General features: G+C 45.5%; 1 protein-coding gene across 1 annotated transcript in view; it reads left to right on the top strand.

The window, feature by feature from the left end:
- si:dkeyp-14d3.1 (transmembrane protein 132C) overlaps positions 1–22600 on the top strand; it is an 85894-nt gene that overhangs the window by 7034 nt on the left and 56260 nt on the right. The window contains exon 2 of the mRNA XM_047048709.1: positions 10938–11829. Within this exon, the coding sequence (XP_046904665.1) occupies positions 10938–11829 (892 nt within the window). The remainder of the gene's footprint in view (positions 1–10937; positions 11830–22600) is intronic.

Raw genomic sequence — 22600 nt, 5'->3', positions numbered from 1 at the left:
ATATTTAGGAAGTTCACTTATCTAAGCTCAGCATAGATGTAAATTTGTTCTGTGTACTTATATGTTATGTTATGCCAAGTGCTTGTGTTGTCTTGTCTTAAGAATTTCAGTGCCCAGTCTAACCTTGTGTTGCTCTGTGCACCTGACAAATAAAAGACTTGAACTTGAACTTGAACTCTACATTTAAACAAACTCTTCATTTATGAGAGCTCCACTCCCCGCTACACACACACACACGCTCCCAGCCCTCTCTCCCTCTTGCCTTAAAAAAAAAAAAACGCATCCAGCTTTTCTGTATTATCGCTAGTGGAACGGGCAGCAGATAGGATAATCTGTCTCCATACAGTAGATATACATTCCAGCATCCCGCGGCTGTGTAGCAGCCCTTCCCAGCCTGAGCCAGGGGCCTCCGTTTGAGCCGGACTCCTGCCTCCGCTGCTGCAGTCACCGCTCCGCTGCTTGTAATGAATGCCCAGAGACAGTAAACACACACTTGACCTTGGCACCGTGTGCCTTGCTCTGGCGCATGTTCAAACGGGAACTGTCGCTTCTTTTGTCTGTTATTGCTCGTAATATGTGGAGTCGTCTCCGTGTCGGATGACTCTGAGACTGCAGGGATTACCGTCGTTCAAACCCGGGGGCAAGTCTTGGCTCGAATTTGTCATGAGGGGATGTCGTGTCTAATATTGACCACCAGAATTGACTTCGGTGTGTGTTTTCAGCATCTGTGGAGAGTACAGAGGCTGTTCCTTTTTTGATAGTGTCAGCTGTCACTCCAGTTTGTCCTCCAAGGAGACACAAGTAGGGATTACTTTTACCAAGGTGTCACAAACTCATTCAGTCAGTCACACAGATCTGGCCTGTCCACAGTAATACTTAAGGATCCCTTTCACATAAACCGAGCAATATCTCGCAACCACGGTGACAAAGAACATAGGCCAATGCATCGGGGTAGTATTAACAATCCTTTGTTGTTTGTGTTGAATTTGGGAAGCTGTGGCCATTTCACCGGAGCGATATCCAGTGCTCTGACCTGCATGTCAAGGAGGCGACTTTTGGCTGAGTGAGTAATTTGTCTGGAAATAAAGCAGGGGTTGACGGGGAGCGATGCGGCAGTCTGAAGCAGCCCCCTGTGAATGGAGATAGATGAGGACAGGCTCCGTGCTGTGATATTACACAGTAAACACAAGGAGGACACCACAGAGACCAGCGGTGAGACAACAGCAGGACCCTGGGCCCCAGACATACTCATACATGTGCAGAAATAGAAGATAGCGAATGTCCAAAAAACGCAAGCTGAAACAGTCCTCCCGTTTCCGTTCCAGAAATAAAAAAAGGTTTAAAAAGTTACGTCGGCTATAAAGTTTGTCGCGGTCTTTTACATGTAACGCATATTATATATATGCATATTGCATATTATATAATATATATTTCATTTACGGCAGAATCTTGCATCCAAACCGACGTACAGGTGGGGCTTTGAATCAGCCAGCTCTTGATCTGTCAGTCAAACGCTCTCTCGGTGAGCTAGCCCCTCCCCTTCAGCCTTAGTCTGAGGTGACTGAGTAGCAGGCCTGACTGAGGCACTGATTGTAGTACTATGGAAGAGCAGTGATCAGGGAGAGAGAGCAGGTCGTCCAGTGAGGGGGAGAGGCTGAGGACCATCATGCTAAAGGCAGGGCTGTGGCCTGGCCACTGCAGCCCACTCCCATACCCTCATAGGCTGCCTGCCTCTCAGCCCACTCAGGCTCAGCGGCTGGAAATGAAACACAAACCTTGGCTGGCCCTGAATAATAAGAGCGCACATGAAAAGGCTAGGCTTGTCGTTTGAGGTATCACATGAGAGGGGAACTGTCTCTATAAACATCTTTTACATTCACAAAATGTTCTTTGTAGTGCGACTTGGGCTCCAATATCTAGCCTTGACACTCTTTGTCGGTTGCAGCAGGTTAGCAATAGCTGCCAGGTTGGTGCGTACAGGATGAAGTTTGTCATCTGTATTCCTGAGTGAATGCTGTGTCAGTATTCCTTCTCCCTAATGTGAATTGAGATGTGTGTTATTCCACAACAACACGTATGTTAAGTATATCAAAAGCACACAATGTTCTTTGGGCGAGCTACATTACTAAGACAACATCCAGAAAGTGCAACGACTTGAAAATATATTTTTTTTGTCGAGTCATTCGGGGTAATGGGAGACTGCATGTGTATATCTGTTTTGTGTTAGAGTTTTTTTTTGTGTTGTATCCCTAGAGGCGCTGTGGGCCCTCGTTATAATCATTAATTCTGGTTAACCTCACTGATGGGAGGAAAAGCGTGTTCTTTTCTTATGATCCCTCTGTGAAAATACGCAGAGTGAACAAACAGAGAGAAGTGAAATAATCTCATTGTTCCTGTGAACAACTACCGCATCCTCAAGTCTGGTGAGCTGGACCGTCGATCTTGGCTGTTGGACAGTAGAGGCTTTGAAAACACAACGTGCTCCCTCTGCCACTCATATTTCTTCTTAACTAAGAGATGTTGTTGGGAGCAAGACAGCTCGCTGCCTTTCCTTCTGATCCAAAATAGAATCCTCCGTCTCCTCTTGTTGTTGCCTAAAGGCTTTATTTTCCTGGATGAAAATAGAGCTTCTTGTCTGTGGAGTGAATTCCCACACTGACCACAGATTTAAAGGAAGTCCATCTGGGGCTGTTTTTTTCTCAAAAAGAGAGAGAGAGGGGCACTTTGAGGTGTACGCACGCGTCCTCCTAATTCACGGTCACATTCTCTTTAATGGGCCGTGAATTAAGACCTTTCCTGATTTGTTCGTAACAATTATTGAGTCTCTCTTCTCTTTCACAGCTTCCTATGGTGTCATGTTGCTGTAAGAAAGGAACAGTAAATGTAACTGTGGGTGTGTCTGGGGCCCAAATGTAAATGTAACAGGGAAACTACCTTGGAATAGCTTGTTTTTCTAGCCCAGCTCCATTATTGGCAAGGAAGTGTTGTCTTGTAGGGTAGGCTTGTGTATGTAGGGAGCACAAGGTCAACTGTGTCACTGTGTCATTCTGTATGTAGGTGACATTGGGTTAGGTTCATCTATTTTCTTGTTAAGGTGCTGCATCTCTGAGTGTGCAGGACTAAGACTTACTATGCTGCAGTGATAATTTCTCTTTCTGAAGCTCCACAATAGCTCACTGTGAATAGAAGAGATTTGAAGAAACCCTTCCCTCTGCAAAAAACAGAAAAACCTCAGATAATGAGATTCTCTCTCATTCTCCCCCCCTCCCCTCAAAGTATTATCCTAGTGTTCCTCGGCCAGCTATTTGAAATACCACCACAGTACAGTAACGACCTACGGTGACAAAAGTCATTTGGAAAGATAACGAAAATGCTCAACTAAAAGATGTGTTCTCTCCTCTCGAGTGCAGCTTAACTTATTAAACAAGTTGGTGTGTGCGGTTAGTGTGTGGGTTTCCTCCAGGAGCTTCTTGGTGCAGTGTTTGAAGAAGCGACTCAGAGTCAATCTCACCATGAGATGGAACTCTCCTCCCATCTCCCCCCTCCACTGGAGAAAACCGGTGCTTTTGTTTGAGCATGTTGACCAAATTGTGTTGGGAGAGCCACAGGGAACACTGTCACAAACGATAATACTTTTTCATCACCCCATTTATTTCTCTTAGTTGGCCTGCCAGAATCTGTTATAATGTTGACGATAACGATGACGAGAGTCTTAGATGTTGTAGAGACTGTGTGTAGCTACAATCAAAAGAAAGTCATCTGTCATGTTGCTAATGCATAAGGCTTTGTGTTAATGAATGATTTGTGGTTTCCAGAGATCTCTCCTTCTTGTTTGTCTCAATTAGGAGATGACACAGGACGTCCAAGGCAATTTCTAACATCTCTAACTGCTTTGCTCTCTTGTTTTCAGGATGTCTTCTCCTATTTTGCATTGTAAGCCTTCTGTAGCGAATGTTGCAGTGCAGCAAGTTGTGTTTCTAGTGAAATCCTTTGGGGTGAATGAGAGTGTATTCAGCATTTTATTGACCTGTGCTTAGTCAAATATGATGAGAATAGAGATCCCATAGTATGCTGTTTCCCCTGCTCTGAGACCTGGGGGAAACCTGGCCAGAAGAATGCTTCAGCCAACTCTTGGACACCTCCTTATGTGTCCTGAAACGGTACTGGATCACTTCCTTTGTTTGAGATAACTGTTGCTCGGACTCTTCTTTATCTGACTGAGTGGGTTGGTCTGTGCTGGTTCCTCTGGTACAGGAAGAGCTTTTTCTCTCATTGTTAAATGTCCCCCAGCGTTCACAAAGAGGCCGACTCACTCTAGCCTGCTTCGCGAGGGGCCCTGTGTTTGGCCTGATTTACGATATCACTTCGCCCATAAAGGGCAGTGTGAGGGGAAGAGATTCATTAGGGAGGCCAGTTGATGTTCTAGAGAAGTCCGGAGTGGCCCTGGGAATACTGATTGGCACACAAATCTGTGCTTGTCTCATCCTCCTGGTCCATGCCCAGCCCTGCGAGATCCCCCCCCCCCCCCGTGTCCGTACGACCTGGCATAAAGGAGACCTGTTTTCCTCGGCTCTGTTTGGGCTCGCCCCCCCCCCCCCCCCCCAGGAAGCCAGTGATGCCCACAGCTAACCCGGACCCTCAGTTGACGATACCCCGGTGTGATAACACTGTTAGAAGCATCAAGCCTCGTCCTTGACACCTGGGGACTGCTCTTTAGCCCATAACGGCTTCAGAGCAGCACAGAGCCTGGTGGAGGGATAGCGGGTGGAGGGGTGGAGGGGTGGAGGGATGGAAGAATAGAGGGTTGGAGGGGCTAAGGGATGGAGGGATGGAAAGATGGAGGGGTGGAGGATGGAGGGGGGGGGGGGAGGGGCTAAGATATGGAGGGATGGAGGGAGGAAAGGGTCTCATATCTCCTGCCCCAGCTTGGCCAGACAGGCCTGGGCAGGCTGGGAGTGCTGCTGTGTTTACTCTCACCCCGGGTCGATACGGTTTAATCCCTGAGATGATGCTTTCTCTCATGAACTCTAAAATAGCTCTTCCACCCCGTCGGTGAAGCCGCGAGCCCATTACTCTTTATTAGTTCTTACCGTCTTAAACGGGGCCATCCATTAGAGGCAAGGCAACAAACAGCCCCAGTAGGGGCCTGGTAATCTCTGCAGCCAACGTTTCCACACACACGTGCGCGTGCGAGCACACACACACACTCACTGCAGATCCACGCACTCTCATACACATGCGTGCACACACACACACTAACCCACATCATCACACACACATCATTGGCACCGTCCCTTAATCACGGGTGGTTATTACAGGTTTAATTTTGCACCACTCAAGAATGAGAGGTGGTTTCAGACAGTCACCTGGGGAAAGGGATCTACACTCTGTTTTTAGAGGAACCAGACTGGTAGTGAAACTTTTACAGCCAACCTCTCTGGGCTCCACTTTATTCAGTTTCCCTCCACCTTTAGTGTGCTGTCTACATGCCAAACTCTGCCTTACTGTCCCCTTTTGTATAGCAACAGTAAACAAGCATAACATTATATCATATTGGATCGTCTATTGATTTGAACCTTAGTGCCTTTGCCACGTTCTAACATTTCTTTGTGCCTTGACAACATAAATTATACTCAAAGGATGCTTGAGGGTTATGTAGTATTTATCATCTGTGACGCGTGGGCACAAACTCAATAGCTCTTATTAATAGCATACTGTATGACCAAAAAATATGATGTAGGTAATTCAGAAGGACTAGAAAGCTTTCTCTCATCCTTCATGACTAAGGAGATAGAGCGCAGGGGGGGGGGGGGGGGGGGGGGGGGGGGGGGTTGAGGAGGCAGAGGGGGGGGGGGGGGGTGCAAGCGGGTCAGAGGGAGGTGTCAATCAAAAGCAGAAGAAGGTAATGTCACCCTCTATGTGTGGTTTCCTGGCTCCAGATGTATCCAATATCCCCAGAGAACTCTCTGCTCTTCCATGGAGCTTCTATGATATACTGTGTGAGCCGTCAGGATGAGTCCTGTTCTCCCATAGTCCTACTCCCACATTGGAAGTGTCTTGTCTTATTTTTCTTTGTTAAGAAAGATTTCTAACTCTCTCCCTTGTGTTGCTCCATCCATCTCTTCTAATTGTCATTGAGCTCTCTGTCCTTGTCCCCGAATCCCTGTTGACTTGTGCGTAGTGGAGCATAGAGACTGCCAACCAGGAAGACACTGGCAGCACCCCCTCTGTGACCGCCCATATCATCAGAGCTGGCAGAGCGCTGTGTCCATCCCTGGTGCCCTCCTTCATCGCCAGTCATTCACTCAGACTGTGTGTGTGTCTGTGTGAGTTCGCATGTAAGTGTGTGTGTGTTTGAGTGTGTGTGTGTGTTTGAGTGTGTGTTTGTGTGAGAAGGCTGCTACTCGCTTCGTCAGTCAGACTCCTTGGTCCTGCTCCACCTCCTCAGACACTGTGTTCTGGGGGGCCTCTGTGATTGGTTGAATGGGTTTGTGTAGAGCCAAGGTGCTGCTTGGTTGGTCAGCTCTCTGACTGGACCTGCTGTTGTTCGGCCTACACACACTCACACACACACCCCCCCCCCCCCCCCCCACACACACACACACACTCTTGTCTGCAGCCTATCTGTCCGGACGGCTTTAAAAGTTGAGCTTGCCTGTTCTCCCCTGGGCCATCAGCAAGGCAGCTGGGGGAAGTGGTCAGCCCTGAAATGGAAATAAGAAGAAGAAGAAAAAACGCCCAATCAGGGGTTGGAGTGGTCCAGACTGTCGTTCTCTCAGAGACGGCAGACTTCGAGTGGTCTTAACTTTGCCCTCTTGTGACATGCAGACTTGCATTGCTTTTCCATGTATAGCCTTCATTTGGAGTGTGTTCGATCTGTTTTATTAATACAGACAGCACCAGCAGACATGCATATTCGGGAGTTAAGGCCGTGCTGTGAAGAAAAAGCAAACACAAGTTCGCCAATGTTCTATTCATGAGAAGGGATTCCTAAAGTAGTGTGCAGAAATAGTCTTTGAGTGTTTGGTCGTGCCTGTATTATCGTCAGCTTCTCAGTGTCAGCTAGACTCAGAGGGACGGGAACGTAAGCCAGGTGTGCTGCAGACCAGGATAATGTGGTTGTCAGGGGGATCAACTCTGATCGACAACCATCCTCATTGCCTGCAGAATATTAAAGTGGGTCCTGATATTAAAAACTCTGAAACATCCCATTGCAGCTGAACAAAACTCACACAACCCTGACAACATACTAATACTAAAACACCTTCTAGATCTAGTCAGGAGGCATGGGAAATGGTTGTTTACAAAGGGATTTGTCCAGGCATTGTGATTTGAAGATCTCTCACACACTGGAACTCCATCAAACACAATAACAGGACAATTCTCTCCACCGACACCATCACCAACACCATCTATTTCTTTATTGGTTTTACCTATATCCATTTCTAACACCACTATGAGGAATTTTGAGGAAACAATGCATTTGGGATTGACTGTCATTTCTCTTTTGTTTGTATTCATGTTGAAAAATACAAATTCAGTGGCAGTCACATTTGACATTGATTGTAAACGTATTTAATCAACAGAGTGATAAATGTATACTTGAATTTCTTAGTTTATTTGGTAAAAAAAACTAAATGTCAAGTGGAATATGTTGCAGGTTCAAATCCCACCCTGTACATACGTCCCTTTGGATACAATCATCTGCTACATGAACATATTATTGTTAATAATAAAGTGTCTCCCTGCCTTAGAGTTTGGTTTGAATATCAACCCCACGTGTCCCAAGACAGTCTTCCTCACATTTGACATTTTGCTGATTTCTATTAACTATTTCATTAACAGTCATTTTTCGTCAAAGGAATGAGAAATGAGTGGGGTCTGATGGTGGAAGGTTCGAGCCTCCATGCCCGGCCCCTTCACGTGTCCCCTTCACCCCCGAAGGTTAGAGCCTCCATGCCCGGCCCCTTCACGTGTCCCCTTCACCCCCGAAGGTTCGAGCCTCCAGGCCCGGCCCCTTCACGTGTCCCCTTCACCCCTGAGGAGCCCGTGGCTGTCAGCCCTGGGACCAGGCTGACCTTGATCCTCACTACCTGACAACTGCATTGTGTTAGAGGGTTAGGCTCTTAAATGCCGAGCCGTTTGTGCGTTGTGCTTCCTATTGCTTTTCCTTTTCTCAGTTTGTCCCTTTTGATTTGTAAAGGCACATTCAGACTGACTTTTATAATGATTACACATGTTCACAGGAGGCTCCAAGACCACTTTTGCTTTGAATGGATTGCAATAATCGGTTTCGATTTGTACATTCAATGGCTTTTTAATACAACTCTCCCTCCCTCCCTCCCTCCCTCCCTCCCTCCCTCCCTCCCTCCCTCCCTCCCTCCCTCCCTCCCTCCCTCCCTCCCTCCCTCCCTCCCTCCCTCCCTCCCTCCCTCCCTCCATTTTTTACTAAATGGGGTCCCTTTTATTTTTGAATCACCAGAAGCAGATTGCTCATAAACAACAGATTAAAATGCTTCTTGATGAATGTGCTTCTTTTTCATAGTCCCTGCTCATGCCTGTAATTGTAATTAAAGACCAGAGTCATTCATTTTGTCCCCAACTGTGTCATCTTTCACTTGTATCAAATGTTCACAGCAGCCATAAATGGGCCTTCCAGAAATTAAACAAAATCAGCCAACCTTGCAGTAATAGATTAAGTCTATAATGGTTTTCCTTAGAACACAGTCTGAATGGGTAATCTTTAGGTCAACAACTCAAAAGTCAATCGCAGAAAGAAAGTCTCAAAGAAAATCCTCTCCAACCAGTATGAGGTTAATTGAAGTTGAAACAGTTCTTGTTTGAAGTGTGTTTTACCTGTCAGTCACTTGAACACAACATAATCGGGGCTGCAGAAAACAGCCATCTGCTGGTAACGAGAGTCAATCTGTCTGACCTGGCAAAACTACATTTTTTTCTGATTGAATTAAGAGTGGTGTTACAGGTTGTAAAATAGTGTGTCTGTGCCAGCTGTCCTCCTCATAGTGTGTGTGTGTGTTTGTGCCACCGTATGTGTTATCCATAGGCTGGTAGAGTAAGTGGTGTGTGCAGTTGCAGCAGATTCAGTCAATATCACGAGAGTGAGGGAGAACAGACTGTGGCCAGGGTTTGAGAGTGCGTATTGTGTCAAGGCAACTCCCCGTGTTTGAGAGTGCGTATTGTGTCAAGGCATCTCCCTGTGTTTGAGAGTGCGTATCGTGTCAAGGCAACTCCCCGTGTTTGAGAGTGCGTATTGTGTCAAGGCATCTCCCCGTGTTTGAGAGTGCGTATTGTGTCAAGGCATCTCCCTGTGTTTGAGAGTGTGTATTATGTCAAGGCAACTTCCCGTGTTTGAGAGTGTGTATTGTGTCAAGGCAGCTTTCCGTGTTTGAGAGTGTGTATTGTGTCAAGGCATCTCCCCGTGTTTGAGAGTGTTTCCTGGGTCGAGACGGCCCCAGGAAAAGTTTGTTTGAGATTGTATGTTGGTGTGAGTCCGCCCCAGAGACAGGAGAGACATCACCACCTGCAGACCAAGCAGGATGAATTTGGCCCTGATTGTGCTGTCTGCCGTGGCTGCTGCCATGGCTACTGCCGCACTATCAAGCTTTTCATTTGTCAGTGTCGTTCCACTATCTACAACAATGCCTCTTGTGTACAAACAACACTTCCCCCTGTTTGTGCAGAAAATAACAGATTGCCAAGCGCAGTTAAATTGTTCCCGTTCTCGTGTTTTAGAGGGCGGTTTTCCATTTTGTCTTGAAGCAGCATACTGATGTTTAAGTTGAACTGTGACTGTGGTGTTTGGGGCGAGAGTTCCTAAACGGCGTGGCGATGCCCTTCAGAAGGCCCGCGGTTACGCCCGCGGTTACGCCCCAGCTGCCTCACCAGGACTGGGCCGAGGTCAAGTGGGCGCCATGAATCACAAATCCCCTCGCTGATTTGTAAATTGTCAGGACATTGATTTACAAGGCTAGGCTAAGGAATGAAAACCCGTCTCAGCCAGCGTGGAAGATGGCAGTGTGTGTGTGTGTGTGTGTGTGTGTGGGGGGGGGGGGTGTAGTGTAATCACATAGAAGATTGCTCTTGAGAAGAAGGTCAAAGCCCACTCTTTCTGTGATTAAAACCTTTTTACACATGTAGTGTTTTCTCTCGTCACTGTGGACTGGAGAGTGGAGATTGTTAACCATGCTCAGAGCAACCTGGATTGCAGCACATTTAAACAAACTCTGCCTCACTTGACCTGAACATTAGTGAATTGAAAGTCCGCTTTAATTGTTTAATTTTGATCCAAGTGATTTGTATATACATTTGCACACAATCATTTTCAGACTCTGAAATTTTAATTGGGAACCTGACAAAGCCTGATTTAGCACAGGGAATGGCATACTGAATTTTCTAGACCTATTTTCATCGCAGCTCAAATCCATAAGCTTATTGCCGTGGGTGTGTTCACTGCTGAGGTGTCAGTACTCTCTGTTTTCACCTCTGTGGATTTACTCAGACAAACACGAGAATTTGAAATTTTTCCAACATCTGGAGACTCACAGTGCAGATTAATACCCCACGCACATTACCCATTATTAGATCTCGTCGCATGACTGTGCAGAATACTGTCAATGTTACAGTCAGCTGTAGGTTAAATGAGCGAGAAATACATATTTTATTCATGTCGACATTAATTATAGACGATAAGCGTTGCCTGGCTATCATGCTTTCATTAGTCAAAGTCAAAACCACACAATATGCAGTGCCCTTCATCTCTGAGGTGTTTCATGTTTTCATGACAGTAGTAGCTCTGAATGATTCCGGTACTTTCACAGGAAGATAGTTTAGTTCCTCACTGCAGGATTTTTGGCAGATGTGCACTGCACAACATGGGAGCTTGTTTAAAACTTGGCTGTCCTTTCCCTCTCTTCCAGTAGCAGACTGTCGGGTCTTGGAGGGATTGCAGAGATTTTCGTCCATCCCCACCTACTTGCCCGTCGACTACAAGGTTCTCAACGCTGAGTCTGCCTTTTTCCTGAAGGAGGCCAATCAGGACTTCATGAGGAACTCCAGCCTGCTGACGCGGACAGAGCCCTTCTTCATCTACCAGGCCCGCGGACCCCCCTCCGTCAACGCCAGCTACGGCCCCCTGTCTGTGGAGCAGCCCGTCCCCCCGGAACTGCTGCAGAGCCCGGCCGCCTTCCCCCCCTCCTCCTCCCTCTTCACCTTCAACTGGAAGGTGCAGACCTTCATCATCGACGACAAGATCAACCTGGTCAAGCCCAAGGTCCAGGTGCTGTTCTACGTGGCGGGGAGGGACTGGGACGACTACAGCGCCGTGGACAAGCTGCCCTGCGTGCGCCTCTTGGCCTTCCACGAGACTCAGGAGGTGCGTGGAAGCTGCCAGCTGCGAGGGGAGCTGGGGCTGTGCGTGGCTGAGCTGGAGCCCCTGGCCGGCTGGTTCAGTCCCCCCAGCGTGGTGCCCGGGCGCCAGAGGAGCCAGGAGCTGGCCGAGGGGACCCCCGTGGAGCTCTACTACATGCTGGAGTCCACCCAGAACGGGGAGTGCCACTCGGAGGAGGTCCGCAAAGGCAACTCCATCCGCTCCGACCAGGAGGGCATGTTTGGCTCCTCCACCTCCACGCCGATGCAGAGGATAGGCAGCGTGCGGTTGTACCAGAGCCCCGTCCCCCCGCCCCTGGCCGAACACAGGCTGGATGGTAACTTCCTGGTCCTGGTGCCGGCCACGCCCCTGAGGCAGAGAGACACCATGTCCGCTTTCGTCACAGCCTCGGCCTTCTCTCCTGTGGAGATGTTCACTCTCAGGTAGGACCCTGCACGCTTCTGCACTACTCATGGTCGTCACAGGTTACTGTATATCACAGGTAATGCAGTGTATCATTGATATACAGTATATAGAGGTGAGCAATAAGTAGTTATTGAAAAGAGAGTTTTTTTGTACTGTGGTGCAGAGGAGCACAGAATGTTGGTGTCGTAATTCAGGTCCATTCAAGTCACTTTCAAGTAAAAACAACCGCGTTAACTCTACCTCTGCCAAGGTAAGGTTGATTTAGTGCAGCCTCAATTACTCAGCAAAAACCACAGTTTTTTTTGTTAGTTTTTTTTATCATTCCGGAGATTCACTGAAGCTGTAGGTACGACTTAGAATGTTACGATTAGACTAAGTCATTTAGAAAATGAAGACACAATGCAAATGAGGATGTCATTAATTAAAATGCATTTTCATTAGCGTAATGACTGTGAGCCCAGTCTTAATCACACCGGTTGAGAACATTTGTAAACTATAAGATATGCTCAGACTGGGGGTTAAGCCAATTTGTCAATCCATCTAAATGAAAACAAGCCAATGGACTGATGGGATTGTTTTATGCTTAGGTGAGTAGAAATAGACATGCAACAAAAGGCAGTTTGACAATCATTTTCTCATCTTGAACACAGACACAGGCAGGATGTGATTGCTTTCTGTCCCAGTTGCCTGATTGTTTGATGTGGTAGAAGGATGTGAACTGGCAAAATAAACAGATTTGCCAGTGTTCGCAGTCAACTCCTGTTCAGTTAATTTAAAGTAGATTATCAGGTAAAGCCACCTTAATACAGGAAAAACAAAATGAATGTCATTTTCTCACGAAAATCCATCTTTGAGTCCGGTAATGATGACATCTATTTTTAACAGAAAATGAGGATAATTTCTCATCACAGAAATTAGCGCTCCACGCTGGGCAGCATAAGGCTGCTAGCCTGTGGTGTTTTTATTTTGGCAGCGGCCCTGCATGCGGCGATTGCAGAACTGGGCAGGCCAGCTGAGAGTTGCAGATAGCAAGAGGTCTTTGGTTTCAAGCCTCTGTGTGCACAGAAGATAAGACTGTCATCCCCAAAACAAAAAAAACACACCTTGATCTCTTTCTTCCTATGAGTTTCATTGTCTGTTTTCTGAGGTGAATATTATTGCCTCATGACATCTATTGCAGGTCATTTAAGACACGCTTTTCACAGTAAACGTTGTGTCCACCAAACGTTTGGCATGGTAAAGGAATGAGTCATTTGTTCTTCACATCGTTCTTTATTGTAACTGGCGGAAGATTCAGAAGTCCAAAGTTATTCTGTCCTTTCAGCAGATTCATTCATCGTCTTGAACTCAATTTTCACTAACTCCAAATCCATGCAGTGACGAGGGCTAATTCCAAATGTTTTTAATCAGAAATAATCCAGTCAAATTTGTATAAAATGGACAGCCAGCATGTTGGCTTCTTGGCTGTGTCAATCACCCAACTCTGGGAACTTACTAACTCTTATTTTCCTACTTAAAAATCCAAGTCAATCTGGAAGAGATTGTTAAACACTTGCGTTTGCATCCTTTATCGTGAAAGTTTTATCTGGATGTCATTTCTTGGTGCTCATTTGCCACGACTTCCATCAAAAACCATCTGCTTAACTTTCGAATGGTAATTGATGCCAGTAGCGAGTGGTCAGCCAGTAGTGATGCCGCTCTGAATCACCATCGACATACACTACTTACAGGGGGACACAAATTGATCCCAGCTAGTTTACTTACATTTACATTTAGTCATTCCCCCGAGGCAAGTAGGGTGAAGTGCCTTTCCCAGGGACACCGCATCATATGACACAGCCGGGAATTGAACCGGCAACCTTCAGATTGGTAGCCCAATTCCCTAACCGCACAGCCATCTGACCCCCTCATCTCCTTGCCACTATTCACTTATCTCCTTGTCTCCCTACAGTGCTGTCAGGCACAGATACTCTGGTTGGGGTACTTGGCTCCCGGTATTTTTTTCATATTTTGGGGCATTTTTTGTTGTTTGTTTTGTGTGGTCCCTTGAGCACCTGTGCCTCAAATGGTTTCCCTGTCGAAATAAAGGTTAAATAAACACAAATACAATACAGGATTCACAGTGTACTTAGGAAATTGATCTCTCTTACATTCGTTTTTCTTGATATGAAATCCTTTAAAATCCAGTGTCTGTAAAAGGGTAGATTAGCAAATCACCACTGGTGATTAATTCAATATATCTAAGATAGATTTGAACATATCTTTGCATCAAATAACATGGCTGTACACTAAGTGATCATAATAGACTAGATTGGATTAGGCAGGATTAAACACCTAATTATAGTTCCTGTGTTTGATTCTTCCCTGCTGTTTTAAGTTAGAGGGGGATAGTATCTTTTTGTCTATATCAATTTTAATTAGGGCCTTTTATGTCCCCCGAGAATATTGTAAATCCGTACCTGGTCAACCCATTCTCTTTCAAGCTAGAGCATATGAGTTGAATGTGTATTACCATAAATATGCTAATCATATATGTAACACAAAAGTATTAACATAATTTGTTTTATGGCCGTCATTGCGAGACTATGGGACAAATATACGTGGTTTTAAGACATTGATAATTCATTATCCCCCAGCATTAGATAGTTTATATGCAAATCATATAATGAGGAAAAGGCAGAAAGTGACTTAAAAGCTTCTACTCCCCCAGGGCACTCGTTGCTGTATGGTGGCATAAAGAAAGCGACGCTCATTAAAGGAAAGTGCTCTATATTCTGTAGAGGCAATTACATCCTGGACTAAGAGAGCTTGCTTTCAGTCATACCACTTTATGCGTATTCGTGGCAGTAATGTGAGCAACATGCTCAACCGATGTGATGATCGGTTGAGCATGTTTGGTCAGACATACGCAAGGATTCTATATTCTGATTATGCTTATACAATCTTAAAAGTTATCCATGGTCTAGTTCTAGTTATCTAAATAACTGCCTGATATTTTTTTTAAACCCACACACGGTCCATTTCTGTATTTCATTTGTGAGGCTCCTCGATACCATGACGATGTACGCCTATTTGATGAAACTCCAGAAGCCACAACTGGGTTTAAATGACATTCCTGTGTGATAGTGTTCTCTCTGAAGGTCCCAGAGTCTGCGGTGACCTCGAAAGAGCACATTGATCCAAGCGTCACTGCTAGTCTTTTAAAGATGAGATAAATGCAATAGCATACCGCAGGAAAAAAGTCCCCATCAACAAGTGATCAATTGTCGTTGACTGATGATTCGCATCCCATGAGATTAATTGCCTGTGATTACATCCAATGCCATGTCTGCAGGTTTAAACTATGCGTGTGTCTTTTTGTGTTTGTGTGCAGTTCAACACCGTCGCTTCTCTGCTCATAATTTGTTTTACTCATTTGCCCCCCATCAAGAACAATCTACTAAACATTTGTCTGTAAACAGATTTAAATGACACTTGGAAGTTGACAGATAGGAGGTCCTGGGGGGTGTGTGGATATATACGCAGAGCACACCCTGTGAATACCGAAAGCGCTAAACTACTTAGAGTGAATCAATTAGCCTCATCTTTAAAAGGCAGTGCATCACCGAACACGTTATCCGCTAATATGCTTCATTAAGTGCTGATGGAAAACAATGAAGTCATGTATGCAATGGTGACCTTCCAGATTAGAAGGTGCAGGAGGCTATGGGTCACAACCAAAATGGAGGGGGGAGAGGGCAGAGTTTAAAACATTTAGTCTGACTTCTGGACAGGTGTTGGGCGTGGCCTGGTTCAGCCTGGAGTGACCCACGGCTGTGTAGGAGAGGAGGGCTCTGGATGAAATGTGATTATCTTTCTTTATGGATAATTGTTTGTGTCTCGGTAGATTTGATTTTTTTTTCTTTTTTTCTTTTTTTTTTTCCTTTTTTTTTTCTTTTTTTTTTCTTTCCTTGCAATAGCGATGGTGATTTGTGTACTCACCTAGCAGCTGTGATGGTAAGCCTTCCAGCTGCCTTGGAGTGTTCCCTGCACATGCCTGGCCTCCTCTGCTTTGCTCCACGTTATTACATATCTCCCCCTTTTCCTTTCATTAAAGCACCAGACAAACCGGTGCAAGGACAGCTGTTGTCTTAAGAGCGAACTGTTAGCTTTTCACTCAATTATCAGCTGTGGATGACATCTTTTGATACAACAAATTATTTTGGCAGAAAACGAATTCTATTGGCAGGTACTGACACAGCTTGACATAGATTCAGCCGGATAAGAAAGCTGTAATGGGGGATTTTGCTGTACCTTGCCCTTTCCTGCCCTCCCTCTCTCTGTCCGTTGTAACTGTCTGTTTCTGCTCTCTGTCTACCTGCCTACCCCGCTGGAGTTGACTTCTGTGTTTGTACTGTTAACATGAGCAGTGTGCGGGCGTGGTTGTCCATGGCGACTGTCCGTGAGTGACTTTTACAGTGGCCAGGGCCTGACATAGAGCTCCACAGAGCAGATTTACTGTCCGCCCCGGCTTTTATAGAGGAGGTTCCTATCACTGTGTTAGTCGGGCGCACAGGCGTGTGTGCGTGCCTACAGCTCTGAAACCCTGCTTTTACCACGCATGGGTCCTCACCATGGGCTCATTCAATCCCCTCTCTTTCCCTAACAGAGAGTAGCTTTTAAAGAGCCTCTATTAGGGCACCAATAAGCTGAATTACATGGTCAAGTGCACATGTAGAACAAAGTAAACAACAAACAAATACGATACCTGGCATGAAACAGCACTACTGCGCAACCAAGTATTCAGCCTGAGTGGATAAGGTTCGACCAGGCTGTTGATACCGCAGCCCATTGATCACTCAGTGGTCCGACATTCACACCAGGACATTAATGGTGCAATCTCATTTGAAAGCCATAATCATTTACAATAAACCGGCAGGGAATCAGCATCTGTTGGAATTGAACTGCAGGACAGAATGATGTCATGAAAGCTTTGGTAAATGCTTAGCCGTTGGCCAGTATAAAAAAAAAAAAAAAAAAAAAAAAAAAAAAAAAAAAACACCCTCCAGAAACCGAGTTGTTGGGTGATGTAGAGAGACGATTGTAGCGGTTGTACCGTTCGCTAGTCTCGCGGCCCAAAATATGACCCTGTACGTTCTTCATGGCGTGCAGCGCAAACCGTCCGCGTTGAAGACGAACATCTCTTTTATTTCGTTTATTTTCAGCTTCGTGCAGCGACACTATTGCTCATCGAGCCGTCGAGGCGTCTCCACGAGGCCGCGGTGATAAATGTGTTCCCTAAAATGTGGGGAGTCGGATGGCTGAGCGGTGAGGGAGTCGGGCTAGTAATCAGAAGGTTGCCGGATCGATTCCCCGCCGTGTCACATGATGTTGTGTCCTTGGGCAAGGCACTTCACCCTACTTGCCTCGGGGGGAATGTCCCTGTACTTACTGTAAGTCGCTCTGGATAAGAGCGTCTGCTAAATGTAAATGTAATGTAAAACGACGGCAAACACACAACGCATTCAAAAATGGCGGCCGGGACTTCTGTGCCAGAGCTTGTCTCTACCATAAGGCAGACTGGGGGACTCTCTGCGGGTATCAAGACACCTTATTTCTGCTGAGCTCGCTTGTTGGAATCGTGCCCGATGCGTCCTTAACACTTTTATTAGTGGACAGACAGGCTCATCTGTGGCCCCGGACAGAAGTTGACCGAGGTCCTGTTCACAAACACTCATGCCAAAAAGCTGGAGCAGAGAGGTGGAGGAATAGTGTAGCTGAACAGAGTCATTGTTGGCTCTTCCAGCCTCCCATCCCCTCCACCTTGCCCACCCCCCACTAGCTCAGTTTGTGCTTCTCCACAGGGGGTCCTTCAAGACTCCTCTGGCTGTTTGGTTGCTGCTGTGAGACTAACACACTGTACTGTAAGCACCTAGATTGTGGCTGATTACTTGCTTACATTTGAGTAGCTGTCGATTGGTTACAGAGGGTTTTGGAATGGTTTTGGTTTCTTTTAAGCCCATTATCCTTCTATATAATACACACACACACAAACTTTTTTGGGGTCTAAACGGCAAGATATATTACATTACTATAACTTCATTACATCCTTGTTGATAGGACCCCTTCTGTGCTGCTGTTGTCTCCGCATAACCTCTCACTTTCCCATTAACATGTTAATTAAATGTTGGTGAACATTTGACACTTCACAAGCTTTCATGTACTGTATTTGAAGTTAATCGAGGTCATATTCTCGATGCTGATGAAAATGCTGATCAGAGTAAGGTTCAGAGGTTCCGAACCGGTTTTGTAGCTCCGCATTAAACATGTATTAGAGTTAATTATGTTTTTGCTGAATGACTGAATTAAATCATGATAATCCTTTCTGTTTATTATCAGAGCTAATTACTGGGTCAGCTTATTCAGTCTTCACGGAGTAGCATTTCTCTGTCGCTTCTTGAACTGTCACTACAGTGCAAACGTGATCAAAGCGTTATCTTGTCATTAACTACAATCTCTAATTTAGACTTCCACACACATTATACAAATGTTTTTTAATTGTTCTGGTTCTTGATTTTATTAATAATAGGATCAACATCATCTTACAGTACTTGTTGCCAATTTACACAGTTTACAGTTGAAGTTCACTGATACACTAACACACATTAAATCTAGTAAATGGAAAATTCGGAATGCTATTTAACAGTCAATAGAGTTCTAATTATCACGCCATGACCATGTAACGTATTGCTGAATCAATTTTGCTTGAATAGAATTATTGGGATGTGATTAGGAGTATTAAGAAAGACATAATATCCTATCTATTATGAGAAACATTGGCACAATGAACAGTGGTCAATGGGTAAATCAGCCAGGCAAACATGAATACAATTCACTCAAGGTTGAATTCACTGAACCAACAGAGAAGCTTGTTCTGACTCAGAGAACAAACACACACTAGCTATTAGTCTGCCAAATAGGCTGTGCAGAACAGTTCAACTCCTTTACCTCGAGAGTAGAGCGATGTGGGGAGGGCTGAGGGTGCAAACCCAACACTTCTTATCGTCCTTGCCGCACAAACAGAGCGTGCAAACAAACAATCAAGAAAAAGGATTTTAAAAACGGCATCCAAATATGCAAATGAAGATATGTACACCAAAATAGCTTTTTAATTGACTTTTAAGTGTTCTATGTATAAGGAAACACATTTCACCCTAAATCCAGTCTTGTGGAATATGGTGTTATTCATAATAGATAGGGCAAGTCTCCAAATCACTGCCACCAGGTGCCTTCCCACAGAATGGCACTCCTCTGTAGTTACTCGTGACCCCATTAGAGGAAAAGGAGATTTCCCTTTCGCAAATTGTTTTCAAATTGCCTTAAAAATTCGTACGCATTCTGTCACCGTTGTGAATCTGTGAATAGATTAAAGGAAACATTGCAAAAGAGATTTATTTGCTGTAATCCACATTTTTGTCCTCTTAAAAGAATGAGTCATGATGGTGTGTGATGTGTGAACAGCTCAAGGACACTACCTCTTCTGGGAGCCCATATAATCACTGTCTGCTCTAGTTCTCTATTGATTCCAAAACGGACACTGCAAGTTTAGCCACAGGCAAGGGGCTGCATTCAATTTATTTAACCCCCTTTAACTGCTCCGTGGATGCGGCTACTCTGGGGGCTTCATGAGAAGTGAATCATGTGCATGGCATTACCTTTACCCAGCCCAGGCTATTTTCTCGTTTCTATGAGGTTTCTGTGAGGTTTCTGTGAGGTTTCTGTGAGGTTTCTGTGTGGTTTCTGTGAGGTTTCTGTGTGGTTTCTGTGAGGTTTCTGTGAGGTTTCTGTGTGGTGTTTCTGTGTGGTTTTTCTGTTTGGTTTTTCTGTGTGGTTTTCCAGACATGAGCTGCCTCCTGTATGTCTCTACAGCAGAGCTATCTTTGACCGGCAGATTGCCAGCTTGCCAGTTACTTACAGCTCGCTATGGTTGGATTCTAACTGGTCGGGCGTATTATCTGTTTACTATCTGTCCACTGCTGATGACCCAGGCTCAGAGCACCTCGTTGGATATCTTTCCCAAAACGAATGTCGGATTGACCCACATTATCCCCAGACCGCTATCACATAGCTGGGATGTTTATCAGGCTGTCTTCCCCTCATCTGGAGATCAGGACTGACTTAAGCACAGAGACATCCAGCTGTCCTCGCTGTTGGCAGGGCCAGTAACCTGTCTGGGCTGTTGTGTCAACAGCCTCTCTGACGTCGCTATGTCCTGACCTGCTGTAGGCCAACCAGTACTTGCAAGTAGCCACAAAGAAATCACTAACATGGGTTGCTGAGTGAGCTGGGGCCCTGATGTACATGTGAATAGGGTTTCCGTTATACTCGCAGAAAACTACACGTTTTGATTAAGTGTCAAATCTCCGCAGAACCGATTTAAATACTTCTTGAATAAAATGGTTCTAGCAGTATTTTGGTTCTGATTAAATTGGATTCATTTAATCCGTTCCTTGGGCATTTTGAAAAATAGTCAGAATGGTGCTGAGTGTATGCTCAGATGGCAGAGCTGCCATTGGCCTTCAAACCCCCATCATCTTTAATCAGAGAGAGATGTAGAGTATGTACCTTTCCATGGTTATCAGTTAAGCCTGAGAGGAATAGGATTGTGCAACATTCTGTCCGTCAGTAGCATGGACAGGGTCACCCTAGTTTCATTGTCCCAGTGTGCCAGTGATCAAAAGCCCTTGCAGTGAACACCCACCCATTCATATGATGAATATGAATTGAGGAAACGTGTAATTAAAGGCTAGCCTGCGATCCCGTTCTCCCTGCCAAATAACCTGGTCTGCCTTTATTCAGAAGCTCTCTCTCTCTTTGTCTCTCTCTCTCTCTCTCTCTCTCTCTCTCTCTCTCTCTCTCTCTCTCTCGCTCTCTCTATCTCTATCTCTCTCTCTCTCCCTTTGTCTCTCTCTCTCTTTCTCTCTCTCTGGGCACATGTTTTATGCCGTTTTTTTTGTTCCATGTTTGGTTTCCATAGATACCACCTTGTTCGACTCAGTCACAGTCGATGCCACTGTTGTTTGTTGCGTTTTTTAGTTTCTTGCCTGAATGACCATTAATCACTGCCGTTCATGGTCACCTTGAGTCTCTCTCAGACTCACCTCAAAACGTCTTGACCAAACAGTTCCAGAGTGACGGTCACTATACTGTGGGTGACTCCTACTGACAACATCAGCAGCTGGGTGGGTTTGCTGAGAAGAAAAGAGTTGTGGGTTAAGGTAGTGATTCCACTGTCTCTCAAACACTTCACCCTCTACCTTATGAATGCTCATGTCAGAAGTGTGGACCCTTCCACACAGTGTGTTTTCATTACCCGCTTTGTTAAAGGACTGAGAGTGGCTTTTCTCTTTGCATCAGTATAAAGAGAAGGTTCCCTGGAGTTTCCTGCTCGTTGGGAAGATGGATGGTTCCTGTCTGGGAGGATGTTGGACCAGCAGTTCTCCCTAGAGACTCAACTGGAGGCTGTACTCAAGCACACACACACCAGTGTCTCTGCCATTTGTACTGCACCTTGCAAAGCCTTTTTTACAACTTTTTTTTCTTAGGCAAGGGAATTATTGCCTACACTTTCATTTTACTTTATATATTTTGTAACACTTTAACAGGAAATGACACCCGTCATGACTGTGCTTTGTTGATTATACTTATTTGATTAAACTTATTTGATTTATTGACTTCACATCGACGCAACTCATGCAACGGTTAAGTGCATTACGTAATGGCGACGCAAAACTAAATTCTCAAAATCCACTCTCTCTTCTTCCCTGTCAGTCCTAACCCTAGAGTAGAGCTGTTGTGTCGAACTGTTGTAGAACCTATTGACGCTCAGATCCAGTGAAACCTTCTACACTAGCAAACACTGTAAAAAACAAAATGCGAAATGGGATTGCATTTCATTCCAGGAAGTTGTGATCACATGATTTATTTAATGTTTGGGGGGGTTTATTTTAGTATCTGATTTCGAATTGCTTCATATTTTATTGAAGTTTAATAAGCAATAGTAAGCTTTGGAGTAGATTAGATATTGTTTTTTCTGCCGCAGATTCTTTGTTCGGCTAATTCATTTTCAACTTGTCTCAGCATGTCACACAACTCAGCACTGAGGGACTTGGAAAGTGAAGAGATGCTGAACAGCACTGTGGCATTTCCTATGCGCTTCCAAAGTTTGTTGGGTTATTTAACTGGCTGGCATTTACAAAGGCCATGGCCTTTGCCTGTTCATTTGGTGCCTTCGATGTCAATGTTCCTGTGTTCAACATGAGTTTTTCCAGTGGCGGTGTCAGCGGCTTGGGTCTTCTCAAGGCTCCAGATGCCTGATCAGCAGGAGGAATTGATCCCCTAGCTGCTCCCTGTGATCTTGTTCACCCATCAGTCCCTCCCTGATCTCCCAGGGCTAATCGATGGCCTGCAGGCCCAAATCCTCTACTCTGCAGAATTGCAATTCCCCCCCTCTCTCCCCCCCCCCTTCCCTGCTCTCTGGGACAGGGGAGCAGGGGAGATCTACAAGATACCGGTGGCACAGGTTTGACTCAGACACAAAACGTTAATTGCTCGAAGTTGACACGGCGCCTAAACTCTTCCTCCGCCTCTACGTCCTCGTGGAGCACGTGACGGAGCCTGCAGAGGTGGAGGAGCTTTGAGAAAAAAGGAAGGAGACAGATCGTCCGTGAGCAACGCGAGTCGCCGGGCTCTGCTACACGGTTAAATGGATTCCCGGGGCCCCCTCCTGCTGGAGGGAGGTTAAGGATT

This window comes from Hypomesus transpacificus, chromosome 24, assembly GCF_021917145.1.
Source record: "Hypomesus transpacificus isolate Combined female chromosome 24, fHypTra1, whole genome shotgun sequence".
In the NCBI taxonomy this organism is placed as follows: domain Eukaryota; kingdom Metazoa; phylum Chordata; class Actinopteri; order Osmeriformes; family Osmeridae; genus Hypomesus; species Hypomesus transpacificus.
Note: the sequence above shows the minus strand (reverse complement) of the source record. Positions and strands in the feature narration are given on the sequence as shown.